The 14392-nt window shown below is 41.9% G+C and overlaps 1 protein-coding gene across 11 annotated transcripts in view; it reads left to right on the plus strand.

Annotated features, from left to right (window-relative positions):
* Positions 1-14392, plus strand: part of rap1gap2a (RAP1 GTPase activating protein 2a) — a 122939-nt gene that overhangs the window by 2350 nt on the left and 106197 nt on the right. The window contains exon 2 of one of the 11 annotated variants that reach the window (XM_030441110.1): positions 12128-12517. The exons of the other annotated variants lie outside the window; for them this stretch is intronic. Within the exon in view, the coding sequence (XP_030296970.1) occupies positions 12474-12517 (44 nt within the window). The 5' untranslated portion in view covers positions 12128-12473. The remainder of the gene's footprint in view (positions 1-12127; positions 12518-14392) is intronic. 11 annotated transcript variants of the gene reach the window in all.

Below are 14392 nucleotides of genomic sequence, written 5' to 3' on the forward strand. Positions count from 1 at the left end.
TCTAGGAAAGCAAACTACCAATAACTTGACTCGAGGTCACCATAACACCAAAACATTGAACAAACACATCAATTGAACACATTACATCAACCAGAGTTTAAAGTCCTGTGCTTAGCCGTGCTATGGTTTGCTATCTAAGCCCAGTTCAACGTTACCAGTCTTTGAGGAGAAGGTGCTGGCGGTTGCAGGAGAAAGTTGGGGCTCCAAGGTTGAACAAGCTGCTCTTGCTGTGCAAGGTTTGATGAAAGTCGGCAGAGGAGGAAACTTGTCGCTCCTTTACTTTGTAAGGATAGCAGCTCGGTGCTAACCTGCTTGGTGTTCCTTAGATCCTCAGATTGGCAGGACCTCGTGTCGCTGCAGTGAGGAGAAGTTCTTTGGGCCTGCTGCCAATGCAGCTTGCAGCTCTCCACAGCTTGTTGGGCCCAGAAGAAGGGATCTAGAAGGTAGGCAGCCCCGTGGGGGGAGGTGGAGAGGAGCCCTTGAAGATCCAAAGTTAAAGGAGTAGAGCGCGTTGAGTGAGAGAGAGAACATTGAATGCTCTGGGGTTTTGACTACCTGATCAGCAGGGGGTCTGTCACCCTGACCAATAGTAGCTCAAACCTGAATTCTGCACCTAGGTGTGAAGAATGGGGAATTCTGGGACACTGAGTTCATTTCAGAGTCCATTTTGAAATCCACAATGAATGACTTCATCTGTGGGTCCCAACAGTTATTTTAACCCAAACCTAACTGAGTAGTTTTTTTATGCCTAAACCTAACCGAACTGCAACAGTTTATAAGAGCCATGAAGTCATAATGGGTCATGTGAACTGTTTGTCAGCAAGCTTTATTTTGAAAGTCTGAATGTTGTATAGATTCTCTTTTATCAATAACTTGACTGTGGGGCCCTTTACGTCCGAAACGTGCCAGAGGGGTAGTTGGCGCGTCATAGTTCGAAGCTTAAGACCACCAACCAAGCCGCCTCGTTTGATGAGATTGAGTGAGAGCAGGCTCTAAGTTTGGACATTCTTGGGTTTTGCCAACAGGCGTATTTGGTCTGTTACAAACCATAGCTCATGGTGGCTAACGTTAGCAAATGCTAACAAGATTTACGTAGATATGGTTGAAAATTACCAAGCCAGTTCACCGACTCTCTGACTCTTTTCTGCAACTCTTTTATAAAGTTCAGGCTTTTGGCGTTGTGGCATCCTTTCAGTTAAAGTTTAACGCACACATTATTGGTGTATAAATTGTGGGGGCATATTTAATAATAATTTTAGTTTGGCATTTGTCCCCACCTAATGAAAACAGAGCGTTTTATTTTGAAGAACTGCTGGCCTGAGAGCCTTACCGCTTCTTATTCCACTAAATTTCAAATTGTCACCTGGAAGCTTACATTTGTGTTTTCCTTCACATGAATAAAGATTTCAACTATTACTTGATGTAAACAATAGTAATAAAAGTAGTAATAATTTGGTGCATAAACAATCACCAGTATGCGGGAAATAAAGTGTTTGACGACCTCCCGCTCATCATGTGTCCCCCCAAGTGTTGAAACTAAACCTACGCCCTCTTTACCATCAGCTCTCATAGAGCAGTGCACAATCTGTAAGGCAGTGGTTTGCTTTACCACAAACACTGCCATCTTTGGAGAATTTATGTCGCCTAGGAACTCCTAGATCGTGCCAATATCATGGCATTCATACTTTACATACTGTAGCACCATGAAACATGTATGCAGATTAAAGATCTTGACAAAAGACATGAAGACGTTATTATCACATTAAGCGGTGATAAAAAAAAAAAGCTTAACTAGAATGAGACCGATTAGACAGCATAAAGAAAGTGCAGCGCTGACACAGCGCAGTGAATGATATGAATAAATAGTCCCGATATCAACAGAAGAGACTGTTGACACAGCAGTCCAGACTAAGAGGCTTGACAAATCACAGACGCCCTGTGTGGAGTGGACGGCCGGTCCTGTCGGGCAGCTCTCTGCATCCGCTGCTGATTCCAGCTCAAAATAGATGGTGGCTAATCTGCCCCTCTCAGGTGGAGTGAATTCACGATTTGTCCCAGTTACTTAAATGTGCAGGAGCATGCACACAGATATAGAAAAGGCACATATTGTCCACTCATCCTCTCCAATGGTGATTTATGCTGCTAGTGTCAACACTTGTGCAAACACAGCAGAAAAAAAAACTGTCCAGCAGAGTCAGGAATCTCTCCGTTCTTTTATGTTATCGCGGTTATCTTCATCTCTTTACTCTATTCGGGTGAATTTTTGTCATCGTGCTCTGTGTCTCTTCTCATCTGTCCCTATCGTGACTTGAGTAGGGCACTCGAGAGCTGATAAAAGTCAAATACGACTCAGAGAAGACTACGCACGGCTTCCTGTCCTCACACCTCACCGCTCCTTCCTTTGCTCGTCATTAACTCTCTTCCATTAATCCTACCACAATCTGCCCACACTTTTCCCGTTTTCTCTCCCACCTCCTTTCTCGCTTCCAACCTCCGTCACATGTGCTTCCATGGTCATTAAGTCTCATTTCCAGTCACAGCCTGGATCGTGCCCTATCTCCTCTTGTAGATCATCACGCGTACTACCTTTCCAAACCGTTTGTTGCTCTTCGCTTCTGCCGAAACCTTTCTGTTTCTTCGGCTCTAACTGATTCCAAACCAAACCAACCTTTTCCTCTTTATTAACCTGCCTCGCTGCTCCCTCACCTACTTTGGGGATGAGATCAATGCAAGCTTTAACACGGTGAACCATGACTGCCCGCACGCTGCAGAGGGGGATTTACTTTAAACTTCCGCCGCTTGTGTTTGTATTTGTGTTTTCCCATCAAGTGGAAAATGAAGTGGTGTGAGGAAATTGCAGTGCTCTCAGAGCGCACCTGATTAAATTGTTTTTTTTGGATGGGATTAGCATTTCCAGTTACCCCTGAGTGTGTTTCTTATTGTGTATGTGTGTGGGGAGTTGGGGGGGTCTTGGGTCTTTGCTTTGCCCATCATCACAAGTCAGAGCTGCAGCAAAAGGGAAAAATGTGAATGAAATGGAGGTTTTTTCTCTGATCAATGTCGTCTGCAAGAGTGAGCAAGGGGGAGAGTAGGGCTGAAGGCACCGTGGGGCCCGTGGGCGGAGGACGTGCAGTGCGCGTGTGTGTGTGTGTGTGTGTGTGTGTGTGTGTGCGTGCTCGTGTCACAGCTTGTTAATTTGTGTGCATGAATGTACATGAGGGCGCACATGCAGTGCTATATGTGTCTATCTTTAGTCGTCTTTGTTGTGTGTATGGCTGTGTGTTCTCACTTGTGTGTGTGTGTGTGTGAGATCTGAAAGAGTGGGTATATGGGTGGGCTCGCTGTCACTTTCACTGAAATCCACCGACAGAGAGACAAACTATGGGGGGGACGACGACGTAGGAAAATAAAAATAGAATGGAAACAAGGAGGTTTAGTGAAGAGTGATGGATTGAGGATTATGAAGGATGGAGAAGGAGAGACGGAAATGAAAAAATCATAGGATATAAAGGAAAGCACAACAATCTAAAGAATAACTACATATTGTTGTGCAATTTCCAGTACCTAAGGAAGATTAACAGTCCCCATGGTCGCAGCTAGAGGAGAACCTCATACTGAAATAAAAACTGACTGGATGAAGATTGTTTTACTAGGTGTTGAATGAAAAAAAATTCCGTTGATATCCCTTCATTAGTCAAAACCTAACAGTAGGTTTTTGACAAACTTGCAGCACTGCAACAACTCAGGTGTTGTACTAGAACGTAGAGCAATTTTGAAGTATGTGTACTACTTAAAGCTGCTAATAGGAATTTAAATTCGGCGGCCTGGCAGTAAAAACAAGCTTAACTTGGTTCTGGTGCTGTACCTTCTGACTACAGAGCAGCTTCTTAACGTTTAGCTGCCATTGCCTCTGGTAAAAACAGTGTCAGCCGGCAGATATTTAAAAAACCCACAGGGCCACTTTTACTTGTGAGGGATAGTGACCATAGTTTAGTATTACTATATCTACTCAATCTGAAAACGTCGGCCCTCAAAATCGTGTCGATTTTAATATGTCTTTGATCCAAAATATTTATATCATCCTTCCACCTGTGAAAATGTGCAGGAAGAACGAAATAATGCACAAATCCTTAATATGCCTCTTATCAAATGTACTTGCAGAAAACAAGAGCTCCTCACAGTTCACAGCAATGTAGTGTTGCAGTGTGTTCCTTCATATTTAATTGCATTTTTATTTGTGTCCGTGTGTATCAGCTGAATCATTTTGGTTTTATCCTGGTCAGGGCAGCAGCTGGATGAGATTTCCTTCATCAGGCCACTTGGTGTTTTCACACAAGTATACAGAAGCCTGGTCACAGACCTTTAATAAATGTTTTAATATATGAACATCAGCTTGATTTTGTGATTAGCTCTAGATGTCGCCTGTTTTGCGATTTAATTATCTCATAGTCACCGTATAACAATGCACTTTTAAATTAAATTTGGTTTAATCAGGGGAATCAGTAGTTACCATGTCGGCTTGCATCATTACTTCAAATATGAGGAATGGATCTCTTTTGACCTTCGCCGTCATGAGTGGAGGGACACGCACAACAACCATTAACTGGTTATCTCAGGATAAAGAGATAATTATCCTCCGTCAATTAGAAAGCATCTGTTATGACCATGATTAACCCATTAACTGCAAGCATCCTCCAAATCTAGAGCCTCACTTTGAAGTCAACAGTTTGCAGCTAAAATCATTTTCCCAAAGCAGGTGAAGCACATTGAAAGAAATGCCAGGATGCATTTGGAAACATTGTTTGGCTGTCATTCATTGCATAGGTTTGGTGCCTCTGGTGCATGTGAGTATCTTGTGTGTTTGTGTGTGTGTGTGTGTGTGTGTGTGTGTGTTATAATAGATGGTGATGGATGTGGTTGACACAGGAGCCATTAAAGCAGAGCATCAGCTCAGTCTCTAAATCAGCACCCCTCCTGGAAAACCTCATGTGATTAAGTAACCTATTAGGGAAACAGAAGGGAGGGAGGGAGGACAGATGAAGGAAAAGAGAAAAGGTCTCTCATGTCTGTCTCTGCACATATCACTCCCTGGGAATCCATCTAATGACTGAATACCTTATTACATGGTGGGGAGAGAGGCGGAGGAAGGGCGAGGCGGCGAGGAGGGAACAAAAGTAATAAAGACGGAAACATTTTGTCTCTGGTGGAGTCTCACTGGAAATGGGTGGCAGGGAGAAACTTATCGACAGTGAGATGAGGGACTGAAGGAAAAAAGAAAACTAGACTGGGGGAGAGACAAAAGGTTGAGATTGAGCAAAGGAAGGTGAATTATTGATGTTTAACAGACATATATATACATATATATGTATATATGTATATATGAATGTATGTATATATATATACATACAAACACATACATATGTGAGACAATAGTGCTTCAATTTCACATACCTGCCAACTAGAATACGAGAAAACCATAGAGCATAATCTGCATAAAACACAAACGCAATTTTGTTTTGCAGAACATTCATCATTAAAAAGAATCAATTAGCACAACAAACAAACAAAGACAAACAAACGGATTTCTTAATGTACGAAGTGGTATCTGGTCAGTGGCAGATTTGTAAAACTCAACCTGAGGACATCAACATTGTAAATCAGGAGTTGTTGTATTCAAAGCAGGCCTGCACGATTTCCACTTTGTGATAACTGAGGATAAATAAATGAACAGATATTGAAGTGCCCATATTAGGTCTTCTGCATGTATTTCCCTAGACATCATGTCAGCCAACCTCACCGTCGCCACCTTATTTACACAGATTAATCTGACGGTAGCCGACGGCTTGCTGGGGATTCACATGATTGGCAAAAATGGTGTGAATGCGTGGCTCGTGTATCTAGGACTCCATCTGATTGGGAAAATGTTCACATGCTGAGTGTGAACGCATGCTTGTTGTTTTTATCATGTTTTAGGCCTTTCACAATTTGTTTATTGTGTATTTTAATTGCCATTGTGATCCGTAGGCAGTAGCACAAAAAGAACCTATATTTAACAGCAAAATATCTCTACAGAGATAACGTTGACAGACCCCAACATGGAGAGTTTTCTTTGGAAATACTGTCTGCAGGATTTATAGTCTCTAAGAGAACATCAAAGTTACATATCCCGTGCGACTGTTTATGTTTTAGAATGACGCGGCTTTGTTAAGTCAAAATGCTGGTAAATGGAAATTTAAAGTGCTGATGTAATCCGACAAAAACACACTTTTAGAATATAATACGGTCTTGTAATTCTCCCTTTGTAAAACTTAAAGCAAAGTTAATTTTAAGTTTATTTCTGGCGCAGAGGTATATGAGAAGATCGATACCACTGTCTTACAACACTGACTAACGCCAGAAGCCAATTAGTTTGACATAGCACAAAGACTGTAATGGATGCTGTCTAAAAACCATTTGACCCTCTCTGTTGTGTTCGTCTCGTGGACTCTGCTTAAGATGTGATGCTGAGTGACACTTAAGCGGCTTTAATCAGTATTTTTGTAACAACAATGTAGTCTATAAAATGTCAGTGTTCACACATTAAGGCAATATGAAAGTTATAACTTGTAATAAACCTACAAAGAGCCTAAATCTGCAGTCAGCTTTATTGAGCTATTATGGTAAACGTTAGCACACTGTTTAGCTTTGATTCAGAGCACTAAAAACCCACTGGACAAACAGGACACTGACAACGTTACTGACTAGTTGGTGAACACAATGGAGCATTCAGCAGCTAAATGATCCAAATGCAGATATGGAGGCAGGCAGATTAAAAACAAAAAGATAGATTGAGTGCAGCTGAAAGTACGAGTATAAAAGCACAAAATCCAAAAAGGCAACCGACAGGTGAGACAACTCAGAGTGATGGGGGAAACTCAGGCTTAAATACACAGGGGGTGATTAACTAATGAAACACAGTTGTACAAAGAAGTAAAAAGGGTGGGAAAACAGACAAAGGGAGGAAGTGGATAGTAAAATGTGACAAATGAGGATGAAACTACTAAATAAAACAGGAAATGACTAACGAAACACCCTAACCATGACACTTAATGCGCACATCACACCGATTTTAAAGTCTCTGCACACAGACTACCTGTCTGCTTCAGGATTGATTTTAAGATCATTTTATTAGTTTTTAAAGCTCTTCATGGCCATGGGCCAACTTATTTATCAGATTTGCTTTTATCATATGAACCCTCCAGAACCCTCAGGTCCTCTGGTCACAGCCTTTTAAAAATTCCAAAAGTGAGAACAAAAACTTATGGTGAGGCCGCCTTTCACTACCACGGTCCACGTTTGTGGAACGGCCTCCCAGAGGACCTGAGGGCACTGGAGAATGTTGATACTTTTAAGAGCAACCTTAAGACCTTCCTTTTTAGGCTAGCTTTTAGCTCAATTTGAGTGAATTTATTGAGTCTTATTCTGCTTAAACCTGGTTTTATTCTATTTATCTATTCACTCACCACTTATCTATTTACCTTAATTATTGTGTTTTATCTTGTTTTACTGTATTCACGATTTACTTATTTATATTATTGATTTTACAGCAGATTTAGACTTGTAACCTCCTTTAGTATTTTAGTTTTAGTGTTTTATTATTTTATTATTTCATCTTATTTTACTGCCTCTAGTGTCTCCTCAGTGAAATACATCAATGATAGCATTTCCTCAGTTCCGCAATACCTGTTGTTAATGCCTTGTTTTATTTATTACCCTTTATTCATTTATTATTACTCACTGTTTTACTTCACTTACTGTGTTTAAGTAGCTGGATACGTGTGTGTGTGTGTAGGTGGGAGTATGTGTTTGCGTATGTATGTGGGGGGGTATTGAAATTGTTACTGTTTTAATTCTATAAGGCACTTTGTGCTACATTACGATGTATGAAAAGTGCTCTATAAATAAAGTCTGATTGATTGATTGATTGACTTAAGAGTCAGATGTCTTCCCCTGGAGCTGGGAGAGACGAAAAACAGAGCGGACTAAAAAGTTTGCAATATCAACTTAAAAATATTTTATTAGTCAATGCAGTGATGCCGAGTTGGATCTGCTGCCCCAAGTGGCCAAAATAATCTGATATTGCAGGTTTAAAGTGCTCCATGCGATGCAGAAACAAGATAACTGTGAATACAAACAGCTAGTTGTTTGTTAATTGATCAGACTTTATAAGATAGGACCTAGTTTCATTTTGCTCTCGCACAACTTGGCATTTTCTCTCTGTCTGCGTCACCTGCCTGCACCCCACCAGGTAAATCATTTACGTATGCTGATATCTAGCTGCATATCTGACACTGATTAAGGACATTTCAGACAACAAATGACACGGTGGTGTATTTCGCAGACTGTGCCCAGTTGATCTACCTACATAGGGACATCATGCTTTAACTAAGATTAAGCTACAACAGAAAAACACCATGTGGGCATGACCAAGTGCGACCTGTCCTGTCAGTGTGTATTAGTTCACATCTGAGCAGGAAAATCTAGACTCCAGTCTTGACAATTACAGAGTCCTGAGTCTGAGAGCGTCAGAAGTCATGAAGATAGACGAGTTAAACTGCTAAAAACCAAATTAACATGCAGCAAGGCTGTTTTATAGTTAAAATTCTCAACGTAGTGTTCAGTGAGTATCAGAGGAAAAGGCACTGTGGCGACCTGCTGACATCATCCGCTGTAGGGGGGATTCCACCCAGCCCCCTTATCAACATTTCCTGGAAACAGATAATTGGTGGTGGTGGTGTGATTGCAAGTTTCATGTGTAGGTATGATGTTGATCTTCACTCGAAACGTTGAGGAGACACGAGGACAGGAGTCCAGACTCTGAAAGCATTACATGTGTCAGTTGACAATATTCTTCAAAGCTGACTGAGAAACAGAACCTGCTGCAGTTTTACTACTCAGTAACTGGCCGCAACAGTAGGAATAAATGGCTGTGTCACACAACAACATGTGACCACTGTACATATGGTAGCAGCCAGGTCAAATACATATAATATGAGTCTGTACATGCATCACAAATTTATGTGAATTTGTGTAACTTCAAACTAGAGGAAGTTGATCTGATGGAAAATCATCAAAGCCAGAAACAAAGAGCTTCTGTCTGGCTCACTGAGCATGTGCAGTGCACCTTTACTGCATCTCTTTCCTGCAACAGTGTTTACTCTGAGATATAACACGTATTAAGACTATAATTCTGTGGATAGAGTTTGTGCTGGACACACCGACTAAATAGTGTTACCATTATAGTAATTGCCTTTCAGGGTCAGGGTTAATGTTACGGTTTAAAGTGAGAAAAACGATTTCACACAAACAAGGCCGAGACACTTATAATGGTAATCGATAAAGCAATCATGAGTATTATTTTCTAATCTTGGAGAACAAGTGTCCAGTGTAGCTAAAATACGACACATATGGCAGAGTCACGAAAACCATGGTGCTGAATTTCTTTTAGGAGGTAGACACAGTACTGAAAACACAAAAGAAAAGACAAGAAAGTTTCAGTTAATTTGAACATATATTAATGTTGATTGATTATTTTGGCCGCTTGACATCATCAAGTTGATATGGCTAACGTTTTAGCAAATAGTTGCTTTTACACAGCAGACACAGAGCCACATTGGAATTAATCTGAAGTTGCATCAGACACAATATTTACTCCACTTGTAGCTCTGTGTTTGCCTTTGTCTCTTTTAAAAGGGCATTATGTAGTCTCGGAGAAGAAATGCAAACTCTGAATTTTAATATTTACAACATTAACAAGGTAATAATCCAAATTTGTTCCATATCTGAATAAACAAGATATTCTCGGAGGAAAACAAGGTCCCCAGAAGACCGTTTGGTGCCAGACAGGTGGCAGGTTCCGCCACATATAAGCATAAAAACAAAGAGAGTTTGTTTATCTAGGCACAAAACATCTTTGTGCTGAAAAACATTACAAACCATACAAGCCCTTTTTTCCTTTCCATTTTCATTTTATGCATTGACACAGGACATCTTTAATCCACTAGAGGGAGGGTGAGCTCTGCAATTGGTAGTGTCACTGTCAGCTGGATTTTTTCTAGTTTCATTGAAGTGCAGTATCTTCTGTGCTAAAAATCTCATTGTATGCTCTTCTTTTTCATCTGTAATTATGATAAGCACTGATACTGACCGACTCATCTTTGTGTGTGTGTGTGTGTGTGTGTGTGTGTGTGTGTGTGTGTGTGTGTGCGCAGACACATACATCACATTATGCTAGTAGATCATTTTATTGCTTCTAATCAGTGTATTCTCCCCATGATAGCAATATGGACTTAGAGAGCATTTCCAGCCATCATCAGCCATAAAGAACGACAGGGAGTGCGAGTGCGTTGATAATATTTCATTGTGGGAGCTTTTGGCTGTGATCCCTGTCAACGGGCTTCAGATTTGCTTGTTTGGTTTTCTTGGTTTAATGAGTACTTTTTCATGTGAATGCAAATCAATCTTCTTGTCAAAGAACGAAAGGCATGAGTTCAGCTTTAATGTTAGAAATGAAACCCAGACCCTCCTCTGGACATTGGCTTCATTTTATTCTGTGCTTTCAGGCCTTTTATTTGCCTTCAAGCTCCAATTTACACAGGGTGTGAAAAAAAGAAGAAAAAAACCCCACACAATTGAATTGAACACAAAAGCCTGGAAAAGAAGTAAACACTACCTTTGTCGGAGAGGTGTTGAGCTCTTTGGTGATCATTAGGCTGTACTGTATTACAGGGCTGTATTTATTCAAAGATGGATTACAAGCCAGGCACAGTGGGCAACCACAGAAAAAAAAAATTTGTAGCAGCGCACACATCCAAAAACAATTAAAAAGTAGGTGTGAATGCTCCCGTGAATGTGTATCACCTCCACATGAGATGTTTGGGGCCCAAGCCCTTCTTTAGACATGAAATAGTAACCAAAGTTACCACAATACAAATACCTGTATGGAGGGGTCGTGTGACTGCAATTTGTCCAACAGTAAAAGGAAAACATTAAATGTTAGACTTAACATTCTCCGAACAACACATTTTATTACAAACTGACTGTAGGTGACTTTTTTCTTGCGTGTGTTTCAGTTCATTTTCACAGGCAGTTCACCAGTTTTGGGGGCTGAAATTGTTCGCTGGTGCACAGTCCCCATCCTTGAACTGAGTTTGTCATATGTTACTCTGTGACGCTCTACTTTGTCAAGTCCATGTAATGACTCGAACTGTGATACATTTAGGGTGCTGAGGTTTCACAACTTGCTGGGTGTTGCTCTGACGTTTGACAGTCTGGTTGTATAACATGTGTCACTGTTTGCAAAATGAAGATGACCCAGATGCATTTATCTGTTATAGAGGCAATCAACGATAGTAAACATGAATGTGTTCAGATCATTTTTGTTGTACTGCTTGTTCCCTAGGTTTCTAATAAAGCTGCAATCTGTGTCTTGCTGTTTGCTGCACTTGAGGAGTATTGGAGTTGACAGGATACACACACACAATACAGAGGGCAGTAGCTATGAGGTGGGAGGGGGGGGGTCAATTTAGGGGCTACCAGCACGTTATTGACCCCCAACAGCTTGATGCAGCCATCACACAAGCTTTCTGAAACCTCTTGAGTTCTTTCAGTACATTAGCTGTGTGAATGTGAACTCTGCAGAGCGAGACCTGTCAAATCTGGAGTGAGGAGGAAGGGTGTCAGGAAGGACACTCCCTTTGGTCGGAGGTTTCTGTGTATACACTGCAGTCTGAATGCACGGCTGTTCAGCTCCTCCCTTTCCTTTAATAGCTAAATATCACACTGTATGTGGTTGCTGTTGTGCATCTGGCACACTCCCAACACTGTAGTTTGAACAGATTCCATGACTCGGAAGCCTTCAAGCTACAGGATTTGAGCCATTTGGCTGAAAAACATGATCCCGGGTGTATTGTAATTCCAATTGTGCATGTTTATTGTAATGCATCTGCTGTACAACTCTGGGTGTGTGTGTGTGTGTGTTGGAAACAAACACAAAGATTGGAGAGGGTGGCCCCTCCTCACAGTGCTCCTCCCTCTGCTGAACTGAAATATGTGTGTACCTCAGTGTACCTGCATTTGTGTTTAACAGCCTGTGAAAGCCAAGGGAGCAAGCAGTGTTTCGGGACAGTATTTGCCTGGTCAAGTGGCAAAGTGGAAAAACGACAGCCCATCGGAGGAGGCGGGTGGCAGAGGAAGAAGAGAACGAGACAAAAGAAAGAAAAAATACGACAAATAGAGGCAAGAGAGAGAGAGTGAGAGAGAGAGAGAGAGAGAGACAGAGAGACAGAGAGACAGAGAGAGAGAAGTAGGGTCAGAGAGACACAAAGTGCAAGTATAGACAGTATATAGAGAGAGACTGACTGACAGCAGAGCACACTCTTCCCAGAGGAGAGAGCCTGAGAGCAAGAGACTGCTGAGAAGTTCAGTCTGGCAAAATGCTGAGGAGGAGGAGAAGCGTGTCCTTTGGAGGATTCGGGTGGTAAGTTGCCTTTTCAATGAATGCTCACATTTATTTAGTGTGTACACGGGCTCATGGTTGTGCACTTTAGTGTTGGTGAGTTTGAATGATGCGTTCTGCTGCTGAAGTGGGTGTGTGTGGTAGACATGTAAACTTTTTTTCTAAAAAGGAAGGATGGGTGGAGGACTGAGGGTGCTCCTCTGTGTCACACCTCTAACACTTTGCCCTGTTTGATAGCCTTGCATGTGCGTGTGTGTCTGTGTGTGTGTGTGTGTTGTGTACAGTTTCACCCTGTGCTGTCTCCGCTCAGGGAGAAATTACAATCAACAGGCTGCTTTGTCTCTGCCGGCGCTCTGTTGTTGTTTTTGCCGTCCTGGTGTGGGACTGTAGACACAGCTCTCGCCCGTTAGGTTTCTCCAGCTCTATTGGCTGAGAAGAGTTCCCATGATGCAGCGCTGAAGAAGCTGCCAGGGAGCCTATTTAGCACTGAATGCGCTGACACACTCGGATGGAGTGTTTTTGTGCTGGCTCCCATGCTGGTTGTCATTCTGACACTGAAGCGCTGCTTCAGAGCACTTAACCTTCCCAGTTGGGTTGAGGCAGCACGTCCTGCCAGACAGGCTGAGATAACCTGAACCAGTAAAAGCTGGGGAGCATGTTACATCTAACGGGGATAATCAGTGAATAGTGTTCAGAACAGTGCTGAAAACAGAACAGAGCAGTCAGAACATTTTTCAGAAAAATACGCTATTCCTTAGGGGCACACTGATTTTACTCTTGAGGTTCAGTTTACTTGTCATGAGAGGTATCTGCCCTGCGACAACAGCTTTATTATCTTGTCTTTGGCTTTGAATGAGATTTAAACATAAGAAAAAACAACAACCCTGAGTTGCATTGTAGGAATTGTGGCATCAAGTGCGTACTTCTGCCGCTTCGTTTTTGACCACCAGCTGAGTAACACTTTGAGATGTTGCGTGACTGGAGACAAAAACATTCATCACAGCGCAAGTGCAAAAACCAAAGACTGCCTTCTAAAAAAACCTGTCACGCTGCAGGAGACTTAAGTGTTTTAGACAATAAAATCTTCGACTTCTTAGAATACAGGGACCAACAGGGGGGATTATCTCAGACACAAAAATATCTTTCCCCCCAAGAAGGCTGCATTGAAATGTTTGATAATAATCTCAACTCACTGAGTGTTAGGCAATCTAATCTGTACATCCCTGAGAGTAAATGCAGGACAAGTCCAGTGGATTAATAAACTTGAACAGATTACATGTATGCAGCAAAGACACCTTGTGAGGGAACAATAACCTTTTTTACTTTTTTGCCAGCTTAGGTGAGGAAACAGAACTGTGAAGTTGCACCATAAACCGTTGCATGCTTCTGTACCACTACCAGTTGGCCTTAACGCCCTGACACAGCAAACTAACATCAAAGGACTACAGTAGTGGCGTCGAAGGCAGACTGTTGCGTCACCTCATGTGTCCCATGGCTCGACCAAAAAGCTGCACTTGAACACAACACATAGGCTGCTGCTGGCAGCCAACTAGCTTGTACGGTCTGTGCCTGCATGTACAGAGATACCTGCCTGACAATATGCAAAGCAATGTTATGGTTAAGAAGCATTTTCTGACATCGCTATGGCTCATATCGCTGCTCCTAATGGAGAAGTCTGATAAAAAGTCACAAATGGCTCTGATGAAGAGGCGAGGAGAAAGAGGAGAAGAGGAGATGGATACTACAGGCTCCAAGGGCTTTCTTTTTTTGCACTGATACGCTCACCTGAACAGCTAATCAGAGTAAAATCTATCATGCTACATGCTCAATCGACCAAAAGGCCTCTGACAATGCGTCCTAGCATGCCCTAGCATCATGGTGTCCCCCAAGGACATA

The sequence above is a fragment of the Sparus aurata genome, chromosome 2, assembly GCF_900880675.1.
Source record: "Sparus aurata chromosome 2, fSpaAur1.1, whole genome shotgun sequence".
Taxonomy (NCBI): domain Eukaryota; kingdom Metazoa; phylum Chordata; class Actinopteri; order Spariformes; family Sparidae; genus Sparus; species Sparus aurata.